Here is a 25,821-nt window from a genome sequence, read left to right on the forward strand (position 1 = left end):
CCTCCTGCCTCAGCCTTCCAAAGTGCCGAGATTACGCACATGCACCACCATGCTCAGCCTCCTTAGAGATTTTCAAGGACATTTTTTTTTTTTTTTTAAGAGGCAAGTCTTACTCTGTTGTCCAGGCTGGTCTCGACTTCCTGGCCTTATGCAATCCTTCCTCCTTAGCTTCTCGAGTATCTGGAACTACAGGCACACACTACCATGCCTGACTGGATTTCTCTTTCTTTCTTTCTATTCCTTCCTTCCTCCTTTTTTTCCCTTCCCTTCCCTCCCCTCCCCTCCCCTCCCTTCCCTTTCCTTCCTTTCCCTCTTTCTTTCTTTTCTCGAATTGACTGATAAGGTGAAATAGGACTAAGACACACTAAAGAGCTGTGTGAACTATCTTGGTATAGGGGGATTAGATTAACTCCCTAAATCATAGATATGCTCTCCCGTCAATTTCCTGGGTATTTAACTTTCTTTCATTTATTTAATATATGTATTCAGCATAGACTTTTAGCTCTTTAAGAGAGAAACACAACCACGTTTCCTAGTCCTTGGCGGAGTATCTTATAGATAACAAATATCTTCAATGAATAAATTCCTCTAGCCTAAGCAATTGTTGTTTTCTATGTAGTCTTAACTAACTTCCTAAAAGGACTGTTTTAGAGTTAGACTGGGGGGAAAATCTATATAATAAGACATGGGAGAACATTAAAGTTAGTCTTTGTTAAGGCTAATTCTAGAAAAAAGGTCTTGAACCTTCTTTTCTACTGTGAGTAGAAGGAACATTATAAGAACTACAAGGTGATGGAATCTAAGCAGATACAGGAATTGTGATCCATCCTGACAGTCTCTTGGTCTTTTAGTATATTTTAGTAGTATAGTTTAGTAGTTTTTAGTATACAGATCCTGTTGATGCTTTGTTAGATTTATATCTATTTATTTCCTTTTTTTTGTAGGTGTTGTAAATAGTATCATTTTTAAAACTTTGGTTTCCAGTTGTTCTTTGCTTATATACAGAAACTGTTGAAGGTTGATTTTATGTGCTGACCTTGTATCTTTTGACTGTATTAAATTCATTTATTAGTTCTAAGAGTTTCACTGTAGATTACCTGGGATTTTCTACATAGGCAATCATGTTGCCTGCAAATAAGGACAGTTTTATTTGATGCTTTCTGATCTATATGCCTTTTATATCCTTTTCTTGCCAAATTGTACTAACACTTCCAATTGTACTAACACTTCCAGTGTAATGTTGAGTGGGAGTGGTGAGAGTGAACATTCTTGCATTGTTCCTAGATCTGAGGGGCAAAAGATTCAGCCTTTTATCAAGTATGATGTTAGCTGTAGAGTTTTTGCAGATGCCCTTTATCAGTTTGAAGAATTTCATTTCCTCTCCTATTTGCTGAGTTTTCATATGAATGTCATATTTTATCAAGCTTCTCCTTTATCTATTTATATAATCATGTGATTTTTTTTCCCTTCTTTAGACATTTAGTGTGGTGAATTACACTAGTTGATTTTTGAATTACTTTACATCCGCAGGATGAATCCCACTGGATTGGTGTGCATTATTTTTGTATATTGCTGGATTTGATTTGCTAATAGTTTGTCGAGGATTTTTGCATCTATGTTTATGAGGGATAATGGTCTGTAGTTTTTTTTGTACTGTCTTTGTTTAATTTTGTTATCAGGATAATGCTGTGCTCATATAATGAATTGGGAAATGTTCCCTTTTGTATTTTTTGAAAGAAATTATTAAGAATTGGTATCATTGGCCGGGCGCGGTGGCTCAAGCCTGTAATCTCAGCACTTTGGGATGCTGAGATGGGTGGATCACGAGGTCAGGAGATCGAGACCATCCTGGCTAACACGGTGAAACCCCGTCTTTACTAAAAAATACAAAAAAACTAGCCGGGCAAGGTGGGGGGCGCCTGTAGTCCTAGCTACTTGGGAGGCTGAGGCAGGAGAATGACGTAAACCCAGGAGGCCGAGCTTGCAATGAGCTGAGATCCAGCCACTGCACTCCAGCCTGGGCTACAGAGCGAGACTCCGTCTCAAAGGCCGGGCGCGGTGGCCCGAGCCTGTAATCCCAGCACTTTGGGAGGCCAAGACGGGTGGATCACGAGGTCAGGAGATCGAGACCATCCTGGCTAACACGGTGAAACCCCGTCTCTACTAAAAAAAAATACAAAAAAAAAAAAAAAAAAAAACTCGCCAAGCGAGGTGGCGGGCGCCTGTAGTCCCAGCTACTAGGGAGGCTGAGGCAGGAGAATGGCGTAAACCCGGGAGGTGGAGCTTGCAGTGAGCTGAGATCCGGCCACTGCCCTCCAGCCTGGGCGACAGAGCGAGACTCTGTCTCAAAAAAAAAAAAAGAAAAAAAAAAGAATTGGTATTATTTAAAAAAATGCTTAGTAGGATTTGCCAGTCAAGAGGAACCATCTGGATGTGGAGATTTGTTTTTCAGATTCTTAACTTTTTTACTCCATTTCAGTTGCTTTAGAAATTATATGAGAGTTCCGGTTATCTATTTTAACTTGGGTGAGTTTTAGTTGCTTGTTTGTGCTTTTTTCAGAAATTAGTCCATTTGTGTGAGTTGTAGAAGTTACACACATAGAGTTGTCAGAATGTTGAAATGTTGATTTTCAGTTTTACTATTTAATGCATCAAAGATTAAAAGTATTTCTTAAATCTTTATGTTTTTAAAAAATTTTTTGGTAGAATCACTTTATTTGGCTTAGTTGATTCTTGAGCCTGGTCATTTATAAGACTGATTGGACAGGTTTCACTGAGGGATTTCTAATACATATATATATATATATATATATTTTTTTTTTTTTTTTTGTCAGGATCTCAGTATTTGATGTCTCCTTCCCTATAGATCAGAGGAGCTTGTATTTCCTTTCACTAAACTCAGAGAAGGAAAACTAGCAACTTACTACTCAAACAAGAGAAGAAATACTTCTGTAAACTGAAAATATTTTTTGGCGTAGAGACACATACCATACAGGCCAGCAATTGTAGGCCTTAAGCTGTGGTAGCTTCAGCACACAGGCAGGAAATGAATAAGGGAAACTTGAAGCACCTTGTCATATAGATAGAGAAAGCTACAGGGTCATTCCAAAAGGACTCCAGAGCCAACTTAATCAGGCTCCCAATGGTCAATACTCCTGGTTGTAGATCCAGGAACGATGCAAGAAAAGCACAGCATTGCATTGCCATTTTCTTGTCATTGTTGCACTCAATGACACTCTCAGACCTACTATGTCAGAAAGTCAGAGGAAGGGTAGGGGCCAGGGAATCTTTATACTTAATAAGGTGATTTTAATGCCTATCAGGATTGAGGAGCACTGGTGAAAGCAACATGCCTCCTTGGAGAGAGAGCTTTATTTGATTCCTGGAGATATTAAAGAAAAGCCCTAAATCAGAAGTCAGATGATATGGAATCGGGTAGGGACATCATGCTACCAAACTAAGGAGGAAGTAACTTAATTTTGCTGAGTTTCAATTTTCTTATTTTAAATGGTTGATAAAGAAACTATTATTTGGTTTTGAAGGCAGAGTGAAATTTTTCTACTGTGAAGTTTCTTCAATGATAAAAAATGTATTTTATTTAATCCTTTGTAGCAATACAGCTTGAAAAAGAAAAGATAAAGTATGTATTAGTCTGTTTTCATGCTGCTGAGAAAGATATAGCTGAGACTGGGAAGAAAAAGAGGTTTAATTGGACTTACAGCTCCACACGGCTGGGGAGGCCTCAGAATCCTGGCAGGAAGTGAAAGGCTCTTCTTACATGGTGGCAGCAAGAGAAAATGAGGAAGATGCAAAAGCAGAAACCCCTGATAAACCCATCAGATCTCGTGAGACATAGTCACTGCCATGAGAACTGTATGGAGGAAACCGCCCCTATGATTCAAATTATCTCCCACTGCATCCCTCCAACAACACGTGGGAATTATGGGAGTACAATTAAAGATAAGATTTGGGTGGGAACACAGCCAAACCATATCAAAGCATATCTACAAAAACATACCATCTATATGTTGTGGTCTTTACTGGTCCCCTAATGAAGTTTCAGTTCAGGTGAAGAAATACTGCTTGGCAGCACCATGCTCAACTGTGAAGAGGCATTTCCATTTGATGGGAGAGGAGGGAGTTCATGATTTAAAAAAAAAAGGCCCCAAAGCAATCAGGAAAGACAGTTATTAATGTGGATTGAATGGCATAACTGGTTTCCTGCTTTTTTCTCATCATGTGATATTTATTTATTTTTTCCATAAGTTACTGGGGTACAGGTGGTGTTTGGTTACATGAGTAATTTCTTCAGTGGTGATTTGTGAGACTTTGGTGCAACCATCACCTGAGCAGTATACACTGCACCATATTTGTGGTCTTTTATCCCTTGCCCCCCTCCCACTCTTCCCCCCCAAGTCCCCAAAGTCCATTGTATCATTCTTATTCCTTTGCATCTTCATAGCTTAGCTCCCACATATTAGTGAGAACATACGATGTTTGGTTTTCCTTTCCTGGGTTACTTCACTTAGAATAATAGTCTCCAATCTCATCCAGGTTACTGTAAATGCTGTTAATTCATTCCTCTTTATGGCTGCATAGTATTCCATTGTATATATGTACCACAGTTTCTTTACCCAGTCATTGATTGATGAGCATTTGGGTTGATTCCATGATTTTGCAATTGTGAATTGTGCTGCTATAAACATGCATGTGCAAGTGTCTTTTTCCAATAATGACTTCTTTTCCTCTGGGTAGATACCCAGTAGTGGGATTGCTGGATCAAATTGCTGGTAGTTCAATTCTTAGTTCTTTAAGAAATCTCCACATTGTTTCCCATAGTTGCTGTACTAGTTTACATTCCCACCAGCAGTGCAGAAGCATTCCTGTTCACTGCATCCATGCCTACATCTACTGTTTTATGATTTTTTGATTATGGCCATTCTTGTAGGAGTAAGATGGTATTGCATTGTGGTTTTGATTCGCATTTCCCTAATCATTAGTTATGCTGAGCATTTTTCCATATGATTATTGGCCATTTGTATGTCTTCTTTTGAGAATTGTCTATTCATGTCCTTAGTCCACTTTTTAATGGGTTTCTTTGTTTTTTTCTTACTGATTTGTTTGAGTTCATTGTGGATTCTGGATATTAGTCCTTTGTCAGATGTATAGATTGTGAAGATTTTCTCCCACTCTGTGGGTTGTCTGTTTACTCTGCTGCTGGACAACCTGCTGGATCCGGAGGGGTAGAAGTCAGCGGCGGGTCTGCAACGGCGGTGATCAGCAGCGGTGGACGGCGAGCGATAGCTCAGCTCAAGCTGGAACAAACATGGACCAGAAGAATGTGCAGTTGCAAGATTTAATAGAGTGAAAACAGAGCTCCCATACAGTGGGAGGGGACCCAAAGGGGGTTGCTGCTCGCTGCTTGAATGCCTGGGTTTATATCCTGATCATTGTCCCTCCCCCTGTGCTCTCAGGCGATATATGATTTGACTATTTCTTTACCTCCTGCTTTAGCCTAATTTGTATGTTAGTGAGCCCTTTTTACTACCTCATTGGTCAGGTGTGAGCTGAGTTACAAGCCCCATGTTTAAAGGTGGGTGTGGTCACCTTTCCCAGCTAGGCTTAGGAATTCTTAGTTGACCTAGGAAATCCAGCTAGTCCTATATCTCAATATTAAAAAGATAATCCACCATGATCAAGTAGGTTTCATACCAAGGATGCACAGATGATGTAACATATGCAAGTCAGTAAATGTGATACATCACATAAACAGAATTAAAAACAAAAATCACATGATCATCTCAATAGATGCAGAAAAAGCATTCAACAAAATCAAGCATCCCTTTATGATTAAAACTCTCAGCAAAATCGGCGTACAAGGAACATCCAGTGAGGCACCCATTGCCACTCCTGGTTGAGTCTGGTTGGACTCGGCATTGTTCCTGTATGGCTAAGGGCCCAGGGTTCGTCCTATTCGAGCTGAACACTAGTTGCTGGGTTCCATGGTTCTCTTCCATGACCCACGGCTTCTAATAGAGCTATAACACTCACCACATGGCCCAAGGTTCCATTCCTTGGAATCTGTGAGGCTAAGAACCCCAGGTCAGAGAACAAAAGGTCTGCTGCCATCTTGGGAGTGGCCCATCCCATCTTGGGAGCTCTAAGAACAAAGACCCGCCCGTAACAATATGTTGTTGGATTTGGTTAGCTAGTATTTTGTTAAGGATTTTAGCGTCTATGTTCATCCAGGATGTCGGTCTGTAGTTTTCTTTTTTGGTTGTGTCCTTTCCTCGTTTTGATATTAGGATGATGCTGGCTTTATAGAATGAATTAGGAAGGGTTCCTTCTTTCTCTAGCTTGTGGAATAGTGTTGAAAGGATTGGTACCAATTCTTTGAATATCTGGTAGAATTCTGCTGTGAATCCTTCTAGTCCTGGACCTTTTTTGTTGGTAATTTTTAAATTACTATTTCAGTCTCGCTGCTTGTTATTCGTCTGTTCAGGGTATCTTATTCTTCCTGATTTAAGCTAGGTGGGTTGTATTTTTCCAGGAATTTATCCATCTCTTCTAGGTTTTCTAGTTTATGTGCGTACAGGTGTTTATAGTAGCCTTGAATGATTTTTTGTATTTCAGTGGTGTCAGTTTTAATACCTCCTGTTTTGTTTCTTACTGAAGTTATTTGGATTTTCTCTCTTCTTTTCTTAGCTAATCTTGCTAATGGTCTATCAATGTTATTTATCTTTTCAAAGGACCAGGTTTTTGTTTCATTTATCTTTGTAATTTTTTTTTTTCAATTTCATTTATTTCTCTGATCTTGGTTACTTCCTTTCTTCTGCTGGGTTTGGGTTTGGGTTTGGTTTGTTCTTGTTTCTCTAGTTCTTTGGGGTGTGACCTTAGATTGTCTGTTTGTGCTCTTTCAGACTTTCTGATGTAGGTGTTTAGGGCTATGAACTTTCTTCTTAGCACTGCCTTTGCTGTATCCCAGAGGTTTTGATAGGTTGTGTCATTATTGTCATTCAGTTTGAAGAATTTTTTAATTTCCATCTTGATTTTGTTTTTGACCCAATGCTCTTTCAGGAGCAGGTTATTTAATTTCCATGTATTTGCATGGTTTTGAAGGTTCCCTTTGGAGTTGATTTCCAGTTTTATTGCACTGTGGTCTGAGAGTATGCTTGATATAATTTTAATTTTTTAAAATTTATTGAGGCTCATTTTATGGCCTATCATGTGGTCCATTTTGGAGAAAGCTCCATGGGCTGTTGAATAGAATGTGTATTTTGAGGTTGTTGGAAGAAATTTTCTGTATGTATCTGTTAAGTCCATTTGTTTCAAAGTACAGTTAATCCATTATTTATTTGTTGTTTTTATATCTTGATGACCTGTCTAGTGCTGTCAGTGGAGTATTGAAGTCCTCCACTATTATTGTATTGCTGTCTATCTCATTTCTTAGGTCTATTAGTAATTATTTTATAAATTTGGAGCTCCAGTGTTAGGTGCATATATGTTTAGGATTGTGATATTTTCCTGTTGGACAAGGCCTTTTATCATTATATAATGTCCCTCTTTGTCTCTTTTAACCACTGTTGCTTTAAAGTTTGTTTTGCTTGATATAAGAATAGCTACCTCTGGTCGCTTTTGGTGTCCATTTGCATGAAATGCCTTTTCCCACACCTTTAACTTTATGTGAGTCCTTATGTGTTAGGCGAGTCTCCTGAAGACAGTGGATAGTTGATTGGTGAATTCTTATCCTTTCTGCAGTTCTGTATCTTTTAAGTGGAGCATTTAGGTGATTTACATTCAATGTTAGTATTGAAATGTGAGGTAATCGTTGTGTTCATTATGCTCATTGTTGCCTGTGTACTTTGTTTTTTGTTTTGTTTTGTTTTTTGCTTTTGCTTTTTACCTTGTATTTTTGTTTTGGAGGTCCTATGTGATTTATGCTTTAAAGAGGTTCTGTTTTGATGTGTTTCCAGAATTTGTTTCACAATTTAACTTCCTTTTAGCAGTTCTTATAGTGGTGGCTTGGTAATGGTGAATTCTCTCAGCATTTTTTTTTGTCTAAAAATGACTCTTTCTTTCCTTCACATATGATGCTTAGTTTTGCTGGATACAATATTCTTGGCTGATAATTGTTTTGTTTGAAGAGGCTGAAGATAGGGCCCCAATGCTTTCTGGCTTGTAGGGTTTCTGCTGAGAAATCTGCTGTTAATCTGATAGGTTTTCCTTTATAGGTTACCTGGTGCTTCTGTTTCACCAGGTAAGATTTTTTTCCTTTGTCTTAACTTTGAATTCTTAAGATTTTCTTCCTTCATCTTAACTTTGGATAACCTGATGACAATGTGCCTAGGTAAAGATTTTTTTGTGATGAATTTCCCAGGTGTTTTTTGTGCTTCTTGTATTTTCACATCTAGGTCTCTAGCTAGGTTGGGGAAGTTTTCCTCGATTATTCCCCCAAATATGTTTTCCAAGCTTTTAGAATTCTCTTCTTGCCCAGGAACACCCATTATTCTTAGGTTTGGTCATTTAACATAATCCCAGGCTTCTTGGAGGATTTGTTCATATTTTCTTATTCTTTTTTCTTTGTCTTTTTTGGATTGGGTTAATTCAAAGACCTTGTCTTTGAGCTCTGAATTTCTTTCTTCTACTTGTTCAATTCTATTGCTGAGACTTTCCAGAGCATTTTGCACATCTAAAAGTGTTTCCAAAGTTTCCTGAATTGTGGATTGTTTTTCTTTAAGCTGTCTATTTTATTGAATATTTATCCCTTCACTTCTTGAATCATTTTTTGGATTTCCTTGCATTGGGCTTCACCTTTCTCTGGTCCCTCCCTGATTAGCTTAGTAACTAACCTCCTGAATTCTTTTTCAGATAAATCAGAATTTCTTCTTGGTTTGGATCCATTGCTGGTGAACCAGGATGATTTTTGGGGGTGTTGAAGGGCCTTGTTTTATCATATTACCAGAGCTGGTTTTTTGGTTTCTTCTCATTTGGGTAGGCTCTGTCAGAGGGAAGGTCTAAGGCTGAAGGCTGTTGTTCAGATTCTTTTGTCCCATGGGGTGTTCCCTTGATGTAGTACTCTCCCCCTTTTCCTATGGGTATGGCTCCTGTGAGCCAAACTGCAGTGATTGTTGTCTCTCTTCTGAGTCTAGCCAGCCAGTGTGTCTACCCAGCTCCAGGCTGGTACTGGGAGTTGTCTGTACAGAGTCCTGTGATGTGGACCAGCCATGGATATCTCTCAGCCATGGATACTAAGGGAGGAAACCACCCCTCATATTGTCTTATGCCCAATTTCTGCCTCCAAAGAAAGAAGAAGTAAAAATTAAAAGGCAGAAATGAAATCCACAAGCAGACAGCCCGGCGCCACACCCTGGATCTGGTCGTTAAAGATCGACCCCTGACCTAAGGTTATGTTATCTATAGACTACAGACATTTTATGGTAAAGCACTGTGAAGGTCCCTGTCCTGTTCTGTTCCATTCTAATTAGCTGTGCATGCAGCCCCCAGTCATGTGCCCCCTGCTTGCTCAATTGATCACGACCCTCTCACATGGACCCTCTTCGAGTTGTGAGCCCTTAAAAAGGGACAGGAATTGCTCACTTGGGGAGCTCAGTTGTTGGAGATGTGAGTCTTGCTGAAGCTCCCAGCTGAATAAAGCCCTTCCTTCTTTAACGCAGTGTCTGAGGAGTTTTGTCTGTGGCTCGTCCTGCTACATTTCTTGGTTCCCTGACCGGGAAGTGAGGTGATTGGTGGATGGTCAAGGCAGCTCCTTAGGTGGCTTAAGCCTGCCCTATGGAACATCCCAGTGGGGGACTCTGACCAGCCTGAGCGATGCGGATCCTGAGAGCACTCCTGGGTAGACATTTGCCCCTGTGGGATGCCTCGCCAGAGCAGTGTGTAGCAGGCCACCATGGAGGATCAATGCAGTGGCTGAACACCAGGAAGGAACTGGTACTTGGAGTCTGGACTTCTGAAACTTGGTAAGACTAGTCTTGAGAACTTGCCTACTCCATATGAGTGGAAGCGTGGCCTGATCGCCCACAGCGTGCCTTTATTGGCACTTTGGTTTTGGTTTTGACTTGGTTTAAATTGCTTGACAGGACTGGTCTTGGGAACTTGCCTACTCCATTTCAGTGGAAGCGTGGCCTGATCACCCACGGTGCGTCTGTACCGGCACTTTGGTTTTGGTTTTTGACTTGACTTGGATTGCTTGATACTGTGGTTTTGGTTTTGACCTGGCTTAGATTTCTTGATACTCTGATTTTAGTTTTTGATTCTGGTTTGGCATGAACTGTAAAAGTGTGTGTGTGCCCTTTTTACCCATTCTTTGTTTTGTGTTGTGTGTGTGGTGTGAGCATGGTGTTTTGTCTCGAGGAAACATGGGTCAGGCACAAAGTAAGCCCACCCCACTAGGAACTATGTTGAAAAATTTCAAAAAGGGATTTAAGGGAGACTGTGGAGTCATCATGACACCGGGAAAACTTAGAACTTTGTGTGAGATAGACTGGCCAGCATTAGAGGTGGGTTGGCCATCAGAAGGAAGCCTGGACAGGTCCCTTGTCGTGAAGGCACGGCACAGGGTAACCTGTTAGTCAGGGTACCCAGATCAGTTCCCATATATAGATTCTTTGTTACAGCTAGTTTTGAACCCCTCACAGTGGTTAAGAGGACAGGCAGAAGCAGTACTAGTAGCAAAGGGACAGTTAGTTAAGGAAGGTCCTTGCTCCACCTGCCGAGGGAAGTCAGCACCAAAAAGTCCTGTCCGACCCAACACCAGAAGAATCATGGCAGGAACTGGTACCAGCAATACCCCCTCTTTATCAGGAGGTAGGGCTCCCCACCCCTGAGCCCACAGCACCTCCACCTCCACCAGATGACCACACCCCTAGACCACCCAGAGTAGACAAGAGAGGAAGTGAAGCTGCGGGAGAAACTCCTCCCTTGGCAGCTCACTTGCAGCCCAAAACTGGAATCCAAATGCCCCTGAGAGAGCAGCGATATACTGGGGTAGCATGCCTTTCAACCTTTCACCTCTGCTGACCTCCTCACTTGGAAAAATAATACTCCATCTTACACTGAAAAGCCTCAAGCTTTAATTGACTTGCTCCGAACTATTATACAGACTCATAATCCTACTTGGGCTGATTGCCACCAGCTGCTCATGTATCTCTTTAATACAGATGAAAGGCGAAGAGTGCTCCAGGCGGCAACTAAGTGACTAGAGGAGCACGTCCCAGCTGATTACCAAAACTCCCAAGAATATATAAGAATTCAACTGCCAGGAACAGACCCCCAATGGGACCCGAACGAGGGACCAGACATGGAGAGGCTAAGACAGTACCGTGAGGCATTAATAGAAGGTCTAAAGAAAGGGGCTCAAAAGGCTACAAATGTAAATAAGGTCTCTGAGGTCATCCGAGGAAAAGAGGAGGGTCCAGCGCAATTCTATGAAAGACTGTGTGAGGCTTACGGTATGTAAACTCCTTTTGATCCAGATAGCTGTGAAAATCAGCGTATGATTAACATGGCCTTAGTTAGTCAAAGCGCAGATGATATCAGAAGAATATTGCAGAAACAGGCTGGGTTTGTGGATATGAATACCTCACAGTTACTGGAAATAGCCAATCAAGTGTTTGTGAATAGAGATGAAACAAGCCACAGAGAAAGCCGTAAGGAAGGTGAATGCCAGGCTAGGTGAAATGCTAACTTACTGGCCGTGGCCATTAAAGGGAATTCCACCAAAAGGAAAGGGAAAGAGGGGTTCAGGGAAGAATACCTAGTTTAATCGCGCATGCTTGCAACGTAACCAATGCGCCTATTGTAAGGAAATAGGACATTGAAAAGATAAGTGTCCCCAACTGAAGGAAAAGCAAGATGGTTTGGAACAAAATACCTCAGATAAAGACGAGGGAGCTTTGTCAAATCTGGCTGAAGGGTTACTGGACTGAAGGGGACCAGGCTCAAATGCCCCCAAGGAGCCCATGGTCAGGATTACAACTGGGGGCAAGGACATTAAGTTTTTGGTCGATACTGGTGCTGAACATTCAGTAGTGACCACCCCGGTCGCCCCCTTATCCAGGAAACCCATTGATATAATTGGAGCAACAGGAGTTTCCAGTAAGCAGGCTTTCTGTATACCACGGGCCTGCTCGGTGGGGGGACATGAGATAGTTCACCAGTTCTTGTACATGCCTGGTTGTTCCTTGCCCTTGCTGGGAAGAGACTTGCTTAGCAAGCTGAGAGCCACCATCTCCTTTACAAAACAGGGCTCTTTACAGCTAAAGTTACCGGGAACAGAGTTATCATGGCCCTTACGGTCCCCCGGGAAGAAAGATGGAGACTTTGTCTAACCAAGCCAGGCCAAGAGATAAAACCAGCTCTGGCTAAGTGATGGCCCCGAGTATGGGCAGAGGATAACCCTCCGGGACTGGCGGTCAACCAAGCCCCCGTACTCATAGAAATTAAGCCTGGGACCCAACCAATTAGACAAAAGCAGTATCCAGTTCCCAGAGAAGCTCTCGAAGGAATCCAGGTTCATCTCAGGTGCTTGAAAGCCTATGGAATTATAGTTCCTTGCCAGTCTCCGTGGAACACCCCCCTCCTGCCTGTCCCTAAGCCAGGGACCAAGGACTACCAGCCAGTACAGGACTTGCGCTTGGTCAACCAAGCTACAGTGACTCTGCACCCAACAGTTCCTAACCCTTACACATTGTTAGGGCTGCTGCCAGCTGAGGACAGCTGGTTTACCTGTCTGGAGTTAAAAGATGCCTTCTTTAGCATCAGAATAGCTCCTGAGAGCCAGAAGCTGTTTGCCTTTCAGTGGGAAGATCGGGAGTCAGGTGCCACTACTCAGTACACTTGGACCTGGCTTCCCCAAGGGTTCAAGAACTCCCCTACTATCTTTGGGGAGGCCCTGGCTCGAGACCTGCAAAAGTTTCCTGCTAAAGACTTAGGCTGTGAAGAAACTCATTGGTAGCTTGATGGGGATGGCATTGAATCTATAAATTACCTTGGGCAGTATGGCCATTTTCACAATATTGATTCTTCCTATCCATGAGCATGGTATGTTCTTCCATTTGTTTGTGTCCTCTTTTATTTCACTGAGCAGTGGTTTGTAGTTCTCCTTGAAGAGGTCCTTTACATCCCTTGTAAGTTGGATTCCTAGGTATTTTATTCTCTTTGAAGCAATTCTGAATGGAAGTTCATTCCTGATTTGGCTCTCTGTTTGTCTGTTACTGGTGTATAAGAATGCTTGTGATTTTTGCACATTAATTTTGTATCCTGAGACTTTGCTGAAGTTGCTTATCAGCTTAAGGAGATTTTGGGCTGAGACAATGGGGTTTTCTAAATATACAATCATGTCATCTGCAAACAGGGACAATTTGACTTCTTCTTTTCCTAACTGAATACCCTTGATTTCTTTCTCTTGCCTGATTGCCCTAGCCAGAACTTCCAACACTATGTTGAATAGGAGTGGTGAGAGAGGGCATCCCTGTCTTGTGCCAGTTTTCAAAGGGAATTTTTCCAGTTTTTGCCCATTCAGTATGATATTGGCTGTGGGTTTGTCATAAATACCTCTTATTATTTTGAGGTACGTTCCATCAATACCGAATTTATTGAGCGTTTTTAGCATGAAGGGCTGTTGAATTTTGTCAAAAGCCTTTTCTGCATCAATTGAGATAATCATGTGGTTCTTGTCTTTGGTTCTGTTTATATGCTGGATTATGTTTGTTGATTTGCAAATGTTGAACCAGCCTTGCATCCCAGGGATGAAGCCCACTTGATCATGGTGGATAAGCTTTTTGATGTGTTGCTGAATCCGGTTTGCCAGTATTTTATTGAGGATTTTTGCATCGATGTTCATCAGGGATATTGGTCTAAAATTCTCTTTTTTTGTTGTGTCTCTGCCAGGCTTTGGTATCAGGATGATGTTGGCCTCATAAAATGAGTTAGGGAGGATTCCCTCTTTTTCTATTGATTGGAATAGTTTCAGAAGGAATGGTACCAACTCCTCTTTGTACCTCTGGTAGAATTCAGCTGTGAATCCATCTGGTCCTGGACTTTTTTTGGTTGGTAGGCTATTAATTGTTGCCTCAATTTCAGAGCCTGCTATTGGTCTATTCAGGGATTCAACTTCTTCCTGGTTTAGTCTTGGAAGAGTGTAAGTGTCCAGGAAATTATCCATTTCTTCTAGATTTTCCAGTTTATTTGCGTAGAGGTGTTTATAGTATTCTCTGATGGTAGTTTGTATTTCTGTGGGGTCGGTGGTGATATCCCCTTGATCATTTTTAATTGCGTCGATTTGATTCTTCTCTCTTTTCTTCTTTATTAGTCTGGCTAGTGGTCTGTCAATTTTGTTGATCTTTTCAAAAAACCAACTCCTGGATTCATTGATTTTTTGGAGGGTTTTTTGTGTCTCTATCTCCTTCAGTTCTGCTCTGATCTTAGTTATTTCTTGCCTTCTGCTAGCTTTCGAATGTGTTTGCTCTTGCTTCTCTAGTTCTTTTAATTGCGATGTTAGAGTGTCAATTTTACATCTTTCCTGCTTTCTCTTGTGGGCATTTAGTGCTATAAATTTCCCTCTACACACTGCTTTAAATGTGTCCCAGAGATTCTGGTATGTTGTATCTTTGTTCTCATTGGTTTCAAAGAACATCTTTATTTCTGCCTTCATTTCGTTATGTACCCAGTAGTCATTCAGGAGCAGGTTGTTCAGTTTCCATGTAGTTGAGCGGTTTTGAGTGAGTTTCTTAGTCCTGAGTTCTAGTTTGATTGCACTGTGGTCTGAGAGACAGTTTGTTATAATTTCTGTTCTTGTACATTTGCTGAGGAGTGCTTTACTTCCAATTACGTGGTCAATTTTGGAGTAAGTATGATGTGGTGCTGAGAAGAATGTATATTCTGTTGATTTGGGGTGGAGAGTTCTATAGATGTCTATTAGGTCTGCTTGCTGCAGAGATGAGTTCAATTCCTGGATATCCTTGTTAACTTTCTGTCTCGTTGATCTGTCTAATGTTGACAGTGGAGTGTTGAAGTCTCCCATTATTATTGTATGGGAGTCTAAGTCTCTTTGTAAGTCTCTAAGGACTTGCTTTATGAATCTGGGTGCTCCTGTATTGGGTGCATATATATTTAGGATAGTTAGCTCTTCCTGTTGAATTGATCCCTTTACCATTATGTAATGGCCTTCTTTGTCTCTTTTGATCTTTGATGGTTTAAAGTCTGTTTTATCAGAGACTAGTATTGCAACCCCTGCTTTTTTTTGTTCTCCATTTGCTTGGTAAATCTTCCTCCATCCCTTTATTTTGAGCCTATGTATGTCTCTGCGTGTGAGATGGGTCTCCTGAATACAGCAGACTGATGGGTCTTGACTCTTTATCCAGTTTGCCAGTCTGTGTCTTTTAATTGGAGCATTTAGTCCATTTACATTTAAGGTTAATATTGTTATGTGTGAACTTGATCCTGCCATTATGATATTAACTGGTTATTTTGCTCATTAGTTGATGCAGTTTCTTCCTAGCCTCAATGGTCTTTACATTTTGGCATGTTTTTGCAATGGCTGGTACCGGTTGTTTCTTTCCATGTTTAGTGCTTCCTTCAGGATCTCTTGTAAGGCATGGAACCAAAAAAGAGCCCGCATCTCCAAGACAATCCTAAGTCAAAAGAACAAAGCTGGAGGCATCACGCTACCTGACTTCAAACTATACTACAAGGCTACAGTAACCAAAACAGCATGGTACTGGTACCAAAACAGAGATATAGACCAATGGAACAGAACAGAGTCCTCAGAAATAATATCACACATCTACAGCCATTTGATCTTTGACAAACCTGAGAGAAACAAGAAATGGGGAAAGGATTCCCTATTTAATAAATGGTGCTGGGAAAATTGGCTAGCCATAAGTAGAAAGCTGAAACTGGATCCTTTCCTTACTCCTTATACGAAAATTAATTCAAGATGGATTAGAGACTTAAATGTTAGACCTAATACCATAAAAATCCTAGAGGAAAACCTAGGTAGTACCATTCAGGACATAGGCATGGGCAAAGATTTCATGTCTAAAACACCAAAAGCAACGGCAGCAAAAGCCAAAATTGACAAATGGGATCTCATTAAACTAAAGAGCTTCTGCACAGCAAAAGACACTACCATCAGAGTGAACAGGCAACCTACAGAATGGGAGAAAATTTTTGCAATCTACTCATCTGACAAAGGGCTAATATCCAGAACCTACAAAGAACTCAAACAAATTTACAAGAAAAAAAAAACAAACAACCCCATCAAAAAGTGGGCAAAGGACATGAACAGACATTTCTCAAAAGAAGACATTCATACAGCCAACAGACACATGAAAAAATGCTCATCATCACTGGCCATCAGAGAAATGCAAATCAAAACCACAATGAGATACCATCTCACACCAGTTAGAATGGCAATCATTAAAAAGTCAGGAAACAACAGGTGCTGGAGAGGATGTGGAGAAATAGGAACACTTTTACACTGTTGGTGGGATTGTAAACTAGTTCAACCATTATGGAAAACAGTATGGCGATTCCTCAAGGATCTAGAACTAGATGTACCATATGACCCAGCCATCCCATTACTGGGTATATACCCAAAGGATTATAAATTATGCTGCTATAAAGACACATGCACACGTATGTTTATTGCAGCACTATTCACAATAGCAAAGACTTGGAATCAACCCAAATGTCCATCAGAGACAGATTGGATTAAGAAAATGTGGCACATATACACCATGGAATACTATGCAGCCATAAAAAAGGATGAGTTTGAGTCCTTTGTAGGGACTTGGATGCAGCTGGAATCCATCATTCTTAGCAAACTATCACAAGAACAGAAAACCAAACACCGCATGTTCTCACTCATAGGTGGGAACTGAACAATGAGATCACTTGGACTCAGGAAGGGGAACATCACACACCGGGGCCTATCATGGGGAGGGGGGGGGGGGGAGGGGGGAGGGATTGCATTGGGAGTTATACCTGATGTAAATGACGAGTTGATGGGTGCAGCACAGCAACATGGCACAAGTATACATATGTAACAAACCTGCACGTTATGCACATGTACCCTACAACTTAAAGTATAATAATAATAAATAAATTTAAAAAAAAAAAAAAAAAAAGACTTAGGCTGTGTCTTGCTCCTGTACGTGGATGACCTTTTGCTGGGACACTCCATGGCAGTTAGGTGCGCAAAAGGGACTGATGCCCTGCTTCAGCACCTGGAAGACTGTGGGTATAAGATGTCCAAGAAGAAAGCTCAGATCTGCAGACAACAGGTACGCTACCTGGGATTCACTATTCAGAAAGGGGAGTGCAGCCTGGGGTCAGAAAGAAAGCAGGTCATCTGCAGCCTACCGGAACCTAAAACCAGAAGGCAAGTAAGGGAATTCCTAGGAGCTGTGGGGTTTTGCAGATTATGGATTCCAAACTTTGCAGTACTAGCCAAACCTTTGTACGGGGTTACAAAGTAGGGTGACCGGGAGCCTTTTGAATGGGGGTCTCTACAACAGCAAGCCTTTTATAAGTTAAAGGAAAAAGTTTTGTTGGCCCCAGCCCTAGGACTACCCAATTTGACAAAGCCCTTTACACTCTTTGTGTCAGAAAGAGAAAAAATGGCAGTTGGAGTTTTAACCCAGACTGTGGGGCCCTGGCCAAGGCCAGTGGCCTATCTCTCAAAACAACTAGATGGGGTTTCCAAAGGCTGGCCACCATGTCTAAGGGCCCTGCCAGCAACAGCCCTGTTAGCACAAGAAGCAGATAAACTAACCCTTGGGCAAAACTTGAATATAAAGGCTCCCCATGCTGTGGTAACTTTGATGAATACCAAAGGACATCATTGGCTAACAAATGCTACATTAACCAAGTACCAAAGCTTGCTATGTGAAAATTCCCGCATAACTGTTGAAGTCTGTAACACCCTAAACCCCACCAGCCTGCTCCCAGTATCAGAGAGCCCAGTTGAGCATAACTGTGTTGAGGTGTTGGACTCAATTCATTCTAGCAGACCTGACATTCAGGACCAGTCATGAACATCAGTAGGCTGGGAGTTATACGTGGACGGGAGCAGCTTCATTAACCCACAAGGAGAAAGATGGGCAGGATATGAGGTGGTAACTTTGGATACTGTCATTGAAGCCAAACCGTTGCCACAGGGCATTTCAGCCCAGAAGGCTGAGCTCATTGCTTTAACTCGGGCTCTAGAACTCAGTGAAGGTAAGATGGTAAACATCTACACTGAGTCTCGATATGCCTTTCTAACCCTCCAAGTGCATGGAGCATTATATAAGGAAAAGGGTCTGTTAAACTCTGGGGGAAAGGACATAAAACATCAACAAGAAATTCTACGATTATTAGAGGCAGTGTGGAAACCTCAGGCGGTGGCAGTCATGCACTGCAGGGGACACCAGCAAGCCTCCATCTCAGTGGACTTAGGAGACTCTCGAGCTGATTCAGAAACTCGAAAAGCAGCATCTACCCCTTACCAGGCATCAGTAGTAGCCCCCTTACTCCCTCAAACACCTGACCTGGTACCTACCTATTCTAAGGAAGAAAAAGACTTCTTCCAAGCAGAAGGGGGGCAAGTAATAAAAGGAGGATGGATCAGACTGCCATGGGAGGATAGCTGTGCCATAGTTGCTGGGAGCCACAGTAGTATTGGCCATGCACGAAACCACTCACCTAGGTCAAGAGTCACTTGAAAAATTGTTAGGTCGGTACTTCTACATCTCGCACTTGCCAGCCCTTGCCAAAGCAGTAGCACAACAGTGTGTTACTTGCCGACAGTACAATGCGAGGCAAGGACCCAGTGTTCCACCCAGCATACAAGCTTATGGAGCAGCTCCTTTCGAGGATCTTCAGGTGGATTTCACAGAAATGCCAAAATGTTGAGGTAACAAGTATTTGCCTTTTCTTGTGTGTACTTACTCTGGGTGGGTGGCGGCTTATCCAACACGAACTGAAAAGGCCTATGAGGTAAACCGTGTGCTTCTCTGAGATCTTATTCCTAGGTTTGGACTGCCCTTACGAATCAGCTCAGATAACAGGCCGGCATTTGTGACTGAGTTAGTACAGAAGACAGCAAAAGCATTAGGAATCACTTGGAAGCTACATGCCACCTACCGACCTCAAAGTTCAGGAAAGGTGGAGCAAATGAATCGGACTGTCAAAAATAGTTTAGGGAAAATATGTCAGGAAACAGGAGTAAAGTGGATAAAGGCCCTTCTTATAGTATTGTTTAAAATTAGATGCACTCCTTCTAAGAAAACAGGATACTCCCCTTATGAAATACTGTATCATAGGCCTCCTTCTATACTACAGGGGCTTCCAGGCACTCCCTGAGAGTTAGGTGAAATTGAATTACAGCGACAGCTACAGGCTTTAGGAAAAATTGCACAAACAATCTCAACTTGGGTAAATGAGAGATGTCCCATCAGCTTATTCTCCCCAGTTCACCCTTTCTCTCCAGGTGATCGTGTGTGGATCAAGGACTGGAATGTAGCCCCTTTGCAGCCACGGTGGAAACGACCTTAGACCATCATCCTGACCACCCCCACGGCTGTAAAGGTAGAAGGAATCCCAACCTGGATCCACCACAGCCATGTGAGACCTGCAGCCGATGAAACCTGGGAGGCAAAACTGAGCCCGGACAACCCCTGCAAAGTGACTCTGAGGAGGACGACAAGCCCTGCTCCAGTCACACCCAGAAGCTGACTGGTCTACGCATGGCCGAAACATGAGAAGAATCATCGTAGGACTCATTTTCCTTATAATTTGGACTCGTATAGTGAAAACTTCCACTGATTTTCCCCGCGTGGAAGACTGCTCTCAGTGTATACATGAGGTTACCAAGGTAGGACAACTAGTTAAAACAATCTTTCTGTTCTATAGTTACTATGAATGCCTAGGAACTTTAAAAGGAATATGTTTATATAATGACACTCAGTACAAGGTATGTATGTTATGACCCCTCTGAGCCTCCCATGTCCACAGTTTTTGAAGTAAGATTAAGGACTGAAGACTGGTGGGGACTCATAAATGATGCAAGTAAAGTATTAGCCAGAACAGAAGAAAAAGGGGTGCCCAAACGATAATCTTGAAATTTGATGCCTGTGCCATTATTAATAGCAATAAGTTAGGAAAGGGATGTGGCTCTTTTAGTTGGGAGAAAGGCTATATGACCGAAAATAGTTACATTTGTCATGAATTAGGACTGTGTGGAAATGAATGTGGATACTAGTCTTGTGTCATTTGGGCCACTTGGATAAAAAATGAAAAGGATCCAGTTCACCTTCAGAAAGGAAAAAATGGCCCTTCCTGTACTAAGGGACAATGTAACCCCTTAGAGCTAGTAATAAACAATCCCCTTGATCCTCGCTGGAAAAAAGGGGAGCGTGTGACCTTAGGAATCGATGGGGCCGGACTATATCTTGGTTTGAGGATAAGTTTACAAATGCTCTCCGGAACCAGTGTTTCAAACTTTCTATGATGAACTAAATGTACCAGTACTAGAAATTCCAGGAAAAACAAGAAATGTGTTTTTGCAATTAGCCAAGCATGTAGCCCAGTCTCTCAATGTTATATATGTGGAGGAACTGTAATGGGAGATCAATGGCCATGGGAAGCTCGAGAATTAGTACCTACAGACCCAGTTCCTGATGAATTCCAGCTGAAAAGAATCAACCTGATAATTTCTGGGTCCTAAAAGCCTCAATTATTGGACAATATTGCATAGCTAGAGAAGAAAAAGAATTCACTCATCCCGTAGGACGACTTTGTTGTCTGAGACAGAAACTGTATAATGGTACCACAAAAACAGTCACTTGGTGGAGTTCAAATCAAACAGAGAGGAATCCATTTAGCAAATTTCCAAAGTTGCAAACTGTGTGGACCCACCTAGAGTCCCACCGGGACTGGACAGCACCCACTGGATTATACTGGATATGTAGGCATAGAGCTTATGCCAGATTACTTGACTAGTGGGCAGGTAGTTGTGTTATTGGCACTATTAAACCATCTTTCTTCCTACTGCCCATAAAAACAGGTGAACTCCTGGGCTTCCCTGTCTATGCGTCCCGTGAAAAGAGAAGCATAGCTATAGGAAAGTGGAAAGATGGTGAATAGCTCCCTGAGAGAATCATACAGTATTATGGCCCTGCTACTTGGGCACAAGACAGCTCATGGGGATACCGGACCCCCATTTATATGATCAACCAAATCATATGGTTAAAAGTTGTCTTACAAGTAATCATTAATAAAACTGGCAAAGCCTTCACTGTTCTGGCCTTGCAAGAAACTCAGATGAGAAATAATACCTATCAAAATAGACTGGCTCTCAGCTACTTGCTAGCAGCTGAAGGAAGGGTCTGTGGGAAATTTAACCTTACTAATTGCTGTCTACAAATAGATGATCAAGGGCAAGTAGTTGAAGACATAGTTAGAGATATGACAAAACTGGCACATGTGCCCATGCAAGTGTGGCATGGATTTGATCCTGGGGACATGTTTGGAAAATGGTTCCCAGCACTAGGAGGATTTAAAACTCTTTTAATAGGAGTTATAATAATAATAGGAACCTACCTACTGCTCCCTTGTTTGATACCTGCACTTCTTCAAATGATAAAAAGCTTCATCACTACCTTAGTTCACCAAAATGCTTCAGCACAAGTATACTATATGAATCACTATCGATCTGTCTTGCAAGAAGACATGGGTAGTGAAAATGAAAGTGACAACTCCCACTAATAAAATGAGTGAGAGTCTCAAAAGGGGGAAATATGGGAGGAGACCACCCCTCATATTGTCTTATGCCCAATTTCTGCCTCCAAAGAAAAAAGAGGTAAAAACTAAAAGGCAGAAATGAAATCCACAGGCAGATGGCCCGGTGCCACACCCTAGGCCTGGTAGTTAAAGATCAACCCCTGACCTAATGAGTTATGTTATCAATAGATTACGGACATTGTATAGAAATGCACTGTGAAAATCCCTATCTTGTTTTGTTCCGATCTAATTACTGGTGCATGCAGCCCCCAGTCATGTACCCACTGCTTGCTCAATCGATCATGACCCTCTCACACACACCCCCTTAGAGTTGTGAGCCCTTAAAAGGGACAGGAATTGCTCACTCCGGGAGCTCAACACTTGAGACAGGAATCTTGCCAATGCCCCCAGCCAAATAAAGCCCTTCCTTCTTTAACTCAGTGTCTGAGGAGTTTTGTTTGCAGCTCATCCTGCTACAATACCAGCCCTTGTTCCGGTGGAGGTGGTGGAGGGTGAAATGGACTCCATGAGGATCCTTGGCTTTGGTGATTTAATGCTCTATTTTTGTGCTTGTTGGTCTCCTGCGAGGAGGTGGCACTTTCCAGAAAGCATCAGTGGGAGAGGGAGTGATGGTGGGCAGCGTCCTAGAACTCCCAAGATTAAATGCCCTTTGTCTTCTGCTACCAGGGTGGATAGAGAAGGACCATCAGGTTGGGGCGGGGCTAGGAGTGTCTGAGCTCAGACTATCCATGGGTGGGTCTTGCTGTGGCTGCTGTGGAGGGTGGGAGAGAGATTCCCAGGTCACTGGAGTTGTGTACCTAGGAGGATTATGGCTGCCTCTGCTGAGTCATGCAGGTTGTCAGGGGAGTGGAGGAAGCTGGCAGTTACAGGCCTCACCCAGCTCTGATGCAAACTGGAAGGCTGGTCTCACTCCCACTTCCCCCACACCCACCAACAGCCCTGAGTCTGTTTCCAGGCAGAGGGCAAGGGAGCTTGAAAATTTGCCTGAGGCTTTCCACCTCCCAGCTGAGAAAGAAAAGGACTTTTGTTCTTCACCCTCCTGTGAAGTTTGCATGCTGGATTTGTGACTTCCCTGAGTTCTGGCGAGAGGCTCCTCTGGCTGACCTCCTGATAGATCCCCGTAGTGTCAGGCAGGAATGGGCTGCTGGGGACCCAGCAAGCTCCCAGGGCCTTCCAGCTGCTTCCTCTACCCCTGTATTTTGCTTGGCTCTCTAACTTGACTCAGCTTCAGCTAAAGTCAGAAACTTCTCCTGCACACAGACCTTCAGCTTCTCCAGTGGGGGTGTGTGTTCCAGAGAGGAGAGTCTCCTTTTCCCACTTCTGCAGTTGGGGCAGTCAGAATATTTGGAGTGTTTCCTGGGTCCTGCAGGAGCAGTCGGCTTCCTTCAGAGGGTCTGTGGGTCCTCTCGGGATTCATCATGTAATATTTTGAAACACTACATAATTATTTAAGATTCTAACATATACAATCTAATCCTTATGATTCTTATAAATGTATGTAAAATAAGGCAGGTATATAATGAAACTTTGACCAATGTTTCTATAAAGCAAAAGTCTGCAAACTATAGCTTGTGTGTGCCACTTGTTTTTGAAAATTAAGGGTTATTGGTACATAGCCCCACCCATTTACATATGTATTGTCTATGGCTGCATTTGTACTATATGCAGAGTTTAGTAGTTGAGACAGTTGACCTGCAAAACCATAAATAATCACCATCTGGTATTTTACAGAAAAGTTAGCCAACCACTGCTATAAAGACTCAAACCTTATTTTTTGGTGAAAAACTAAAAAAAAAAAAAAAAAAAAAAAGGAAATAAAAAAACTAGTGAAACTTATTTTATTTCTAGGTTAGTTTATTTCTAGTTCAAAAATAATCTGTAATTGCTGTAAGAAATGTCAACCACTTACCTAGGACTTTTGATAATGGGGATGAAGTCTACATATACTAAGTAATAACAAGATAATTATTTTATTGTTCAAAAAAAAGTCAAAAAAATTCCATATTCCCTTTGGGGGAAATTGGCAGGATTTCAAGTATGACCTTTAAGAATTAGGAAAAGACTAGCCTATGCTTTAGGATTAAAACAATCAAATAATTAAGTTAGTTCAATTTTCTGACATATTCTCTATCATCAAAGTGCATCATTGCAAGTTATACATCACTAAAATTACACAGTGAATAATTATTATGATGTGATTATTTAATTCAGTGTCAACTGTCTAAAGGTCTAAAGTGTCACATTAAGGTTATAATCTAGATGAACTGAAGAAGAAAGAAAATATTTCTTCATTAGCCCATTTGTTTATGATTCAATTCCTACTCAATGCTAATGATTTCTTTTACCTTCCTATGGAAAATATAAGATTCTAGATTTTTGTATAAGGTGGTTTGCTTTAGCTTGAGATCTGTCAGTGAGAATTATCCCTGGGCAATGTCCAGAAATCACATTATTGCTCATAGACCTTGTAGCCTTGATATAATGGAAAACTGTACACTGTCTTCCCTAGTAAGCTCGGATGGTTGTTTCTGATATTGGGACCCATTGTACACTTAGCCAAACCAGTGCCCAAATATGTCCCAAGATTTTTACCTAAGACTTTCCTCAGTATCCACTGGTCATCTGGAAGAATAAACTTCTGAATGGCAGCAACTCATGACCCCTCCTCTGTTGGTACGGAGGTAAATGCAATCTTTGTTGCACAATTTACAATCTTTTTAAGGAAAAAACATAGTTTTGATAATTGAACTGCATGTTCTTGTAAACTTTTAGTGTTATGATGCAAGATTATTGCCTTCGGGGCCCGGATCTGAAACAACCGGGAAGAGGCACCGTGGCTGCTACCATCTGGTCCCTGCGCCTGACCCCTCCCAGGACTCGTGATGCCAAGGCCGCTGCGAGGGGCTACGAAGAGTCGGGGTTGAGCCCCAGCTGAGCTGAGGGCTCGCACTCTTCTGGTCTCCCAGGCCCAACCCACGTGAAGAAATGAGTGGTGGATTGGCTCCAAGTAAGAGCACAGTGTATGTATCCAACTTGCCCTTTTCCCTGACAAACAATGACTTGTACCGGATATTTTCCAAGTACGGCAAAGTTGTAAAGGTTGCCATAATGAAAGATAAAGATACCAGGAAGAGTAAAGGGGTTACATTTATTTTATTTTTGGATAAAGACTCTGCACAAAACTGTACCAGGGCAATAAACAACAAACAGTTATTTGGCAGAGTGATAAAAGCAAGCATTGCTATTGACAATGGAAGAGCAGCTGAGTTCATCCGAAGGCGAAACTACTTTGATAAATCTAAGTGTTATGAATGTGGGGAAAGTGGACACTTAAGTTACGCCTGTCCGAAAAATATGCTTGGAGAACGTGAGCCTCCAAAGAAGAAAGAAAAAAAGAAAAAAAAGAAAGCTCCTGAACCAGAAGAAGAAATTGAGGAAGTAGAAGAAAGTGAAGATGAAGGGGAGGATCCTGCTCTTGACAGCCTCAGTCAGGCCATAGCATTCCAGCAAGCCAAAATTGAAGAAGAACAAAAAAAATGGAAACCCAGTTCAGGAGGCCCCTCAACATCAGATGATTCAAGACGCCCAAGGATAAAGAAAAGCACATATTTCAGTGATGAGGAAGAACTTAGTGATTAAAATCTTGCCCTAGCACAGTAATAAAAATCAAGATTTGTTAATAACAATCTTGAAGAGCTAATTTTAATAAAAATAAGAAAAGTTAGTACTATCATGTTTAATACTATTATTGTTATCCCAAGAAAAAAGATATTTTAAAAATTTATTTGAAAAGTTCATTATAAGGGCTTTATTCATGCCTGATTTGTTTACATGAGGACTTCCGAAATTAATCCTTAAAACTGAAACTTCCTGAAGACCGAAAAGTTGAATGATTTATTGTTACTTATGTTAATAAACTTTTCAAGAGAGAAAAAAAAAAAAGATCTAATTATTATCAAATATAGTGACACTTGTCCCAAATTCTAAAATTGTTTCAGTTATGCCTTGGGTCAGGGT

The 25,821-nt window shown here is 41.6% G+C and overlaps 1 protein-coding gene and 1 long non-coding RNA gene across 2 annotated transcripts in view; both read left to right on the top strand.

The window, feature by feature from the left end:
* Window positions 1-25,821, top strand: part of LOC126964001 (uncharacterized) — a 190,248-nt gene that overhangs the window by 79,107 nt on the left and 85,320 nt on the right. The gene's annotated exons all lie outside the window — the stretch shown is intronic.
* LOC126963923 (zinc finger CCHC-type and RNA-binding motif-containing protein 1-like) lies at window positions 24,577-25,733 on the top strand. Its single transcript, XM_050806702.1, has one exon. It carries the CDS (start codon window positions 24,790-24,792, stop codon window positions 25,441-25,443), a length of 654 nt encoding a protein of 217 aa, XP_050662659.1. The 5' UTR covers window positions 24,577-24,789; the 3' UTR covers window positions 25,444-25,733.

The sequence above is a fragment of the Macaca thibetana genome, chromosome 1 (genome assembly GCF_024542745.1).
Source record: "Macaca thibetana thibetana isolate TM-01 chromosome 1, ASM2454274v1, whole genome shotgun sequence".
Taxonomy (NCBI): Eukaryota; Metazoa; Chordata; class Mammalia; order Primates; family Cercopithecidae; genus Macaca; species Macaca thibetana.

What these genes read in the sequence shown, in the direction of transcription:
- LOC126963923 (XM_050806702.1), top strand. Translation starts at nt 24,790, where the DNA reads ATGAGTGGTGGATTGGCTCCAAGTAAGAGCACAGTGTATGTATCCAAC.